The 8,299-nt window shown below is 51.5% G+C and overlaps 3 protein-coding genes across 3 annotated transcripts; 1 reads left to right on the forward strand and 2 right to left on the reverse strand.

The window, feature by feature from the left end:
• On the forward strand, positions 1-2,264 carry TRIVIDRAFT_34131 (uncharacterized protein; the record flags this gene model as incomplete). Its single annotated transcript, XM_014105950.1, has 4 exons — positions 1-156; positions 267-324; positions 493-1,199; positions 1,320-2,264. The coding sequence occupies 4 exons, from the start codon at positions 1-3 to the stop codon at positions 2,262-2,264; spliced, it is 1,866 nt and encodes a 621-aa protein (XP_013961425.1).
• A 2,099-nt stretch (positions 2,265-4,363) lies between these two features.
• TRIVIDRAFT_14636 (uncharacterized protein) lies at positions 4,364-5,701 on the reverse strand (the record flags this gene model as incomplete). Its single annotated transcript, XM_014105467.1, has 1 exon — positions 4,364-5,701. A coding segment is annotated over one exon (1,338 nt), but the record flags the coding sequence as incomplete, so codon positions are not given.
• Positions 5,702-6,749: 1,048 nt separating this feature from the next.
• TRIVIDRAFT_34185 (uncharacterized protein) lies at positions 6,750-8,299 on the reverse strand (the record flags this gene model as incomplete). The annotated part of the gene is made up of 5 exons (XM_014105951.1): positions 6,750-6,924; positions 6,990-7,475; positions 7,532-8,047; positions 8,118-8,169; positions 8,236-8,299. 5 exons carry the CDS (start codon positions 8,297-8,299, stop codon positions 6,750-6,752), a joined length of 1,293 nt encoding a protein of 430 aa, XP_013961426.1.

The following is an 8,299-nucleotide window of genomic DNA, read 5'->3' on the forward strand; positions in this document are numbered from 1 at the left end:
ATGTCTTCACAGCAGGTGCCTCAGCTCAACATCGATCGCTACGTTGTGATCCACGTTGCGACTACCTGCGATGAACACGGTGTCTATGTCACCAAGGATTCCGCCGAAGTCATTGAGCTTGGATGGATTCTCCTTGATGCCAACAGTCTGGAGGAGGTTAGAAATACCTTTGCCCCCCCCCCCCTGCGCCACTACCTGGCCGCACGATCCTGCCCACTGCATGGCTTCTCAGCTGAAGCATCGCTAATCCGGCGGCATCACAATAGATCACCCACGAGAGCGTCCTCGTCAAGCCTGTCAATACTCCCATCACCCCGCTATGCAGTAAGTTTTTCTATGCCGTGCATCTTTTTTTTTTCGGCCTCCTCTGTCGCGGCCTCCCCCTTTTTGCCTTGCGCTCGCGAAGAGGGCACAGAATTGGCGTCCAAAAATTCTAAGCTTGCGGCGAATCGTCGAAAACTGGGGCTGACTTGTGATGTTTTCTCCTCGCAGCGAGTCTAACGACTCTCACCTGGGAACACGTTCGAAATGCCGGTACTTTTAGGGATGCTATCAGTCGATTCGACACGTTTGCAACCGAGTATCTGACGTCTAAGAACCTCGACTTTGTCTTCGTCACGCTCGATGCCTGGGATCTCCGAGTTCAGCTCCCGCGAGAAGCTCGCGACAAGGCCGTCGTGCTGCCTCCCTATCTGCAGCACTCTCGCACCTTCGACCTGCGAACTGAATACCAACGCTGGCAACAGCACCACCCAGAATCTCTGCCGTTCGGTCCCTCGATGCTGTCAAACATTTGCGCTGCTCTTGAGGTCGAGCCCGTCCAGTCCAGTGCACCTATTAAGCATAATCTGCCCTTCCACCTCCAGGCTCTTGCTCCCGCCTCTCCTCGCCGCGCAATGGAAGAGGCCATTACCTTGGCCCGCGTTCTTCGTGGCTTGATTCGCAAGTCTCAGCCCGCCCAGGATCACCCCGATGTGTTGACTCGGCCTATGGATGCGAGGGCAGATGTCCGGGCGTTCCTTTCAGAGAGGAGCAAGGTTTTGCACATGTCTGGTTTGCCGCATGATACTACTCAATCCGAGCTGGAGAGCTGGTTCACCCAGTTTGGTGGTCGTCCTATTGCTTTCTGGACTCTTCGAACCCCCGAGCAGCACAAGCCCACTGGTACAGGCTTTGCTGTTTTCTCATCCCATGAGGAAGTGAGTCTCTATTTTTCTTTTCTTTTTCTTCAATCACTTTCACTGGGGGTCCTTTCCCCTACTCACTCAGTTTCCGTTGTTCACGAATATATTGGGGGTATCGTAACTAACCTCGTCTAGGCTGCTGAGAGCTTGTGTATGAACGGACGTGCGCTCAACGAAAAGGCTATCGAGGTTTCTCCTTCTTCTAGCCGCGTGTTGGATCGAGCTCAAGATATTTTGACACCCTTCCCCCCAAGCAAGAACCGCCCCCGGCCTGGTGATTGGACTTGCCCCTCTTGTGGTTTCTCCAACTTCCAGCGCCGCACGGCTTGCTTCCGTTGCTCGTTCCCTGCTGTTGGAAGCGGTGCTCCTAGTGACATGGGCCCTGGTGGCTACCCATACCCATACGGTCCCCCAGCTATGATGACCCCTCCTCACCACGGCGGTCATCACGGTCCTATGGGTCACGGTGGACGAATGGGCGGTGGCGGTGTTGTGCCTTTCCGTGCCGGTGACTGGAAATGTGGAAACGAAGTTTGCGGATACCACAACTTTGCTAAGAATGTCTGTTGTCTTCGCTGCGGCGCCAGCCGTGCTGGTGCTGCTGTCGTTGCGGATTCTGGCTACCCCTCTCCGATGGATAACGGCTCTCAGTACGGCATGAGCCAGGGTTCGATGGCCGGTACGCCAGGCCCCGGCCCATTCTCCTCTGGAGGATCCTTCGGGCCAGGAGGCGGCTACGGTCAGCACTTTGGCGGTCCTCCTAGCCATTTCCTTCCCTCAGGATTAGGCGGCGGCGCCGGTGGCTACCCAGGCTCCCTTAACACGCAGGGCTTCGCTTCCGCTCCCGGTTCGCATTCTGCAGGCCCCTTTGATAGTAGGGCTGCCGAGGCGGCTTTCCAGTCTGCGACTAACGGTCCCGTCTCTGGTGGGCCAGGCAACAACTTCTATAACAACGGCAACCCTGGCAACAACGAAAATGACCCCTTTGCTTTCCTGAGCAGTGGTATCGGCGGCCTGTCTGTCAGCGGCGACGCTCGTCAGAACGGTGCTGGTGCTACTCCTAACAAGTCACCCGCCTAAGGGTGAGGTTGTCGGAAACGGTGGGGCCAAGCATCTGCGGCAGACGCCATCTTTTTAGATGATGATTTTACTCAACTGGTTACATGTACCATCGGTATATCTTTTTCGTTCCCATGAGACGAACTTTGGAATGATGAACATAGAGCATTTGACCTTGGCAAATACCTTCTGGACCTGGCTTGCTTGCTATTTCAAGGGAAAGGGGCTGGTGTGTATTTGGTTTGTTTTTGGAGGACTAGGACGGAGTGTCGGATATGTTTTAGGCGGGGCTGTGGTCTTGTTTCGAGGGCTGGAAGACAAAAGTGAATACACCACGGCTATTCTGGGTCAACGAGACTTGTGGTTCAAGCTTTGCTGAGGAAGAAAAAAATTATTGGTTCTCTTTCGCGCTAGGGGGGCAAACATGGTTCTTGGCAAGGGAAATAAGGTTGTGTGGACTCGATTATCGGTCGGACGTGGCATTTTGCTGGAATCCTTTGTCCCGGTGCTGGTGCATAGCGAAAGGGAGTGTAAGGGTATATCATGGCCTTGTTTGACTCAAATATCCAGTTCGCCGGTGTCGGATTTATCACTCAGATCTAGGGGGTCTTTGATTTTGTTTCATCTTTCTCTCTTGTCAACTTGCTTTTTACTGGTCTGAATCTCTTGTCTCCTTTTCACTTTGGTTTCGTTTTCTTCCCTTTTACTTGATCTTGTCTCTTTATCTACCAATCCTTTCTTTTACATAGGACATTCTCTCTTCTCGCATTGTACTTTTTCGTTCGCTCGTTTTTCTTTTTAAACAAGTTGGGAGGAGAAGGTGTCAAGGTAGCAGCATTTCAGGGAGCGGGGGAAATCTGGCGGGAGTTGGGCTGAAATCGAGTTTTGAGGGAAACCTGTTTTTGGGCAAATGAAATGGAAACTTTTGATGATGGAAAGGGGAAGGGAAATTGGGAGGGATAGGGGTTTTCAAATTGGGGGGGGGGGGGGGGGGGGCTGTGTGTGTGGGTGGTTGGCTACGGTTGATTTTGCTGATGTGAGAATGCTCTGATGTTTTTAACGTCCAAAGGATGTGGACATGAAATAAAAGTAGAGTGAGTTGGGATGGGAGGCGTGTCCTAATATATTGTGTGTTGATTTTTTTTTTTTTTTCTTGGTAATATCTTGGGGCTATAAAGATGGAGATGAATATTGTGTGATTGTTTGTTTTGGTTTTGGTATCTACGAGGCTTAAATCGGCACATTTGGTTTGGCCAAAGTATAGGATAGCATATAGATGAGCATATACTTTATGAATCTACAGCTAAATTTTGGCTTTGAATCTAAGGTTTACAAGCAGCCACATTGCCGAACCTTCGCAGCCAGGCTCGTCTTTGCATATATCTATCCTTGAGAGCTTTGTCCCCCCTCCCTTTGGTGAGAGTAGAGTAGAAGAAGAGTGTGAGGAATCGACAAATCATTCAAGACATGTCGCCGTAGTCTTGAGCCTCACCCTGATCCGGATACTGATCCTGCATGATTTCGTCTTCTCCGTCGTAGAGTTGAAAAGGGCCCTGTTGATTGGGAGCAGATGATGTTGGCATGAAGGATTGTAGATCGAGGTCCATCTGTGTGTCATCGAAAGGGTAGTAGTAAGGGAGCTGGGTATCAGAGGCAGGTTGGAATTTGAATTGGGTGCCCTGATAGATGCCGTCCAGGCCGTTTAAGTTGACATTTTCGTTGTCACCATTGGCCTCATCATCCTCCCCGTCATTATCCTCGAAATCTCCCTCATCATCGGCTTCATCTTCCATTTCGTCATCCAAGTCTTCTTCACCCTGTTCTTCCTCATCATCGTCTCCTTCTTCGCCACCCTCTCCCTGTGACCCAGATGCCGCCGCCCATTGCTGCCGTCTATGTCTACTCTGCAACTCCGTCACAAATGCGTCCAAAAGCTGGTCCGCATCTATCTCTGGTTCAGGGTCAGGATTAGGATGCGAGTTCCACGCCTGGGCCCTCAGCCTCTCGTCTTCTCCAAGGTCAGGTATCATGCCGCCCAGTATAGACTGGTTGACAAAGTTGACCCAGCCCTGCGCGTTGTCGACGGCTGGTACCGTGGATTCGTGGTCCTTGGGTTGCGGAGGAACGATGAAGCCGCGGTTGATTTCTTCGTCCAGATCGAGGGACTCGTCCGAATCTGTATCTGAGACGTCGTCCAGACTGCCGGCATCGTCATCATCATCGAGGGTGCTGCACCAGGCTTGAGCACGCAGTCGTTCGTCTTCTTCGTCAGACAGGATTTCGTCTTGTTGCTGGGGCGTGAGCTCATTCCAGCGTTTCTTCAGGACATGTCTTGGCTTCCAGTGTTCGAGTGTATCGACGTTGGCAAGCACCTCGTCTTCGTCTTCAATGTACATCTCCTCTAGGGAAGGGACAATGTTCTCGCCCGTCTTCCAGTCAAAGTATCCCCAGATCACCATGTGGCTCAGATGGTCGTCTAGTTGAAGACCTCTGCGCACAGCCTCCACAGGAACAGCCTCATCGGGTCGAAGCAGATGCATTCGACCTGCTCCCCAGCCTTCTTTATGCTGCTGTCCGATTTCGTGAAGGGGGATGCCCTGAATCTGGCCCAGCGCGTGTTCTACCCAGTAACTGCCCTCGCTGAAGAAGTTGAAATCGTAGCGCAACTTGAGATCTAGGATGTCGGCCAGTTTGTTGAATTTCTTGCGAGTGAGCAGCTGCCAGAGCTTGAATAGGCCTTTCTGGCCCATCATGAGTTGAACCAGATCAAGCGTGCAAGGGCCGTAAATAGGGTCGTTGAAGAGCATGCCAAGCTTGACGAAGAACATTTGCATGTTGTAGAGGTCGGTGTCTTTGAAGATGTGCGTCATCCGCAGCATCGTCTGTCTCTGCTGAGTAGTGGCAACATCCATGAGAAGCCAAAGCCGCAGAAGCGAGTGGTGCATCGTCGACGGCATCCGGTGGCCGCACCTTGCCATGATGGCGAGAATCTCCTTGCAGCACTTATCCCGGCCCAAGACGAGCTGCAGATACTTGAGTCCGGGCACCTTGCGAATCTTGCCGTCCTTGTTTGGCGAAGTCGTCATGCCCTGCTTCAAGGCCATCCACGTCCTCTTCTGCGGATCGTCAACCAGATGCTTTGCATAGAGCTGGTAGTGGAAGATGCGTCCTGCTTCAGGGGCTTTGTGTTCGATCCAGGCGCGGACACTGGACAGCAGATAGCCATTGACGGCTTCGTAAAAGCGGCGGTTCGCAAGGCACAAATTCAGAATATCTTTTCCATTGAGATGTTTGCCAAGCTCCACGGCGAGCTCTACATGCTGGCATATCACCGAAATGAGGTCTATGCCGGCGTACGCGACTCTGGACTTCGCTTTATTCGGCGCCTCGTACGGATCAATGTTGCCAAAGTAGCCCTCGACATCGAGATCATCGAACTTGAATTTCTTTTTGACCATGCCGTCAACTTCGACCTCCTCGATGGAAACGCGATTGATACACCTGAGCAGCTTAATGTGATCGCCGCTCAGTTGTGTACCCTCCATACCAGTGCCATACTGGTTGAATAGCTCTTCCATTCCGGTCACATCGATTCCCATGTCCTCCAGCATGTGATCGCGGACATGATGCGTCCACGGATCATCTTTTGAGGTGTCATCTTCTTCCGAAGCTCGGCGTCTGATATCCTCAACTAGCTGGTGGAGGTCGTTTGCGTTAGCCTGCGAGCCGTTACTCGGCCCGGCCTCTTCGTTGTTGCTATTCATTATTCCCCCCTATGGAGAATATGCGAGATGGCGATGATCTATTATGAGAATTGACGAAGTTTTCCAGACAAAGATCGAGAGAGTTCCAAGAGATGTATGAAGAAAAAAAGAGGTCAAGAAAGGGGGGGCGGCTGAATGAATGTTCTTGGGATTGGGTTGTTTCTTTGATTAATGAGGAGACATTTTCTTGGATCAGCAATGCAGACAGGATGAAAAAGAAAATCCTGAAACGACTCAATGTGAGGCAGAGGTGAAATGAAAAGAGCCGTCAGGTCAATGGGGAAATGGAAGAGCAAACGGTTTTAAACATCTGCCTATTGTGTCTGCCAGCTGTCACGCAACTGTCATTATAGAATATCTTTCAACTATCTCAATAATGTATCGCCATTTCCTGTACAGTTGCATAGCGTTGCTCCTAGAGAAGAATATTTGCTATCAAACCGAGACTCATTCGGATTCAGAGCCAAATAGGCATCTCATCTTCCTCTGAGTCTTCTATTATGATATCCGGAGCTCTCAAAGTCTCCGTATCAGATCTCGCGGATTCTTCCTCGCAGTTCAAAGTCTCCCCTTCAAGGCTCAAAGTCTCATTTTCAGGTTTCACAGTCACAATCTCAGGCTTGGTACGAAGAGATTTCACCTCCCTCTCCCACTGTGCACGATGTCGTGCCATCTCATGCCAGAGCCTCTCTTCACCTTCATCCTATGAAGATCGACTCTTCTCCCAGAACTTCCACCTCATCTATCGGTCAAGCTCATCGACCGGCAAGTCACCGTCGTCCTTTCCAACAATGGATTCCGCAACTTTCCAAATCTGTAGCAGGTTATCTTCAGCGGCGCTGGCAACCAACCAAGGCTCATTCGGGTTCCAGCTAAAATCAGCCAGATGATTCGTGTGGCCACCGTGCATAAACAGCCTATCATTGAAGCAATTAGTTAGCTTGATACGAGTAAATTTTATGGTGACATGGTGACGACTTACAACTCAGGTGGGCCATCATCCTGGTCATCAGGTAGCTGTTCTTCGCCGACGCGGGAGAGATCCCAGAAAATGATTCTTCGGTCATAGCTGCCGCTTCCCAAGATGCCAGCTTCGGTGGGGTGCCAGGCAAGGGAGGTCACCGCATCATTGTGACCCTCAAGAGTGTGCACCTTCTCCTTCACATTTCGGAGATCCCAGATACCGATCGTCTTATCGGCGGAAGCTGTGGCAACGAGGACTTCAGACTTGGGGTTGAAAGCCAGCGCATTGATGGCATCCAAGTGGCCTCGCTTTGCAACAACAGCGGCCTTGTTGGTCTCACTGTGTCGCAAGTCTACGATTTGCAAAGTCTGGTCGTCTGATACAGAGCCGATAAAGTTCTTTGAGATAGGATGATACTGCACATCGTTGACAATCTGGGTGTGGTGAGTGTATCTGCGAGCAGGTCGCAGTATCCTCGAGTCTGCTTCGAGAGTCTTCAGATCCCTGCAGGACAAAAAGGGTTAGCAGTGTCGCGAGCGACCACCAACAATTATACATACCACAGGCACATGGTCTTATCCTCGCTACCCGAAACCAGGCAGCCTTCCTCGTGGGGGTTCCAGTTGAGGCCGAAACCCTCCGCTTTGTGGCCGATGAGCTCAATCTGGGCATTCACCTTGCCCAGGCTTGCTGGCTGCAGAGGATGCTTTGTTCGGTCAAAGATGAGAATCTTGCCATCGACACAAAGGGTGGCAATAATGTCCGGGTTTTGAGGCTGATAGCGGGCCTTGTTGACCTCTCCCGGGTGCTCAATCCTCTGTACAATGTCGCACTTGAGGGCGGCAACGTCGCCTGCCTTTCCGTAGCCTCCAATCTCGCCCCGTTCCTCGTCGTAGTCGTTGGGATTCGGTGCCACGGCTTTGGGTATCTGGACATCGGCGATTTGAAGGAAGTTGGCACTGTCGTCAGAAGTGTGGGTTCCGAGCAAAAGGCGGTGCATGCGATAGTTCTTGCCCTCGGGTTCCTTGACATCGGGGAACCACTGAACAGTGAGCGTGGGCCAAGTCAAGGCCGTCCTGTAGCAGAACAGAAAGGTTAGAACAACAATCCAAGTCTAGCATCGCGACAATTGGAGAGCCAACTAACCCAAGAATCATGTCGTATAGGAACGGGCTGTTCTTCTTCCATGTCTTGTACTCTGCACCAAAATTCAGATCAGAAGGCTGCGCAATGTGAAGCTCGGTTGGTCGAGATAGCCGCTTACCCTCGTTGATGAGTCTTTCCTCCTGGTCGTCTTCCTCGTCGTGCACCATGTCGACTGTAAGCAT

The sequence above is a fragment of the Trichoderma virens genome (assembly GCF_000170995.1).
Source record: "Trichoderma virens Gv29-8 chromosome Unknown TRIVIscaffold_1, whole genome shotgun sequence".
Classification (NCBI taxonomy): Eukaryota; Fungi; Ascomycota; class Sordariomycetes; order Hypocreales; family Hypocreaceae; genus Trichoderma; species Trichoderma virens.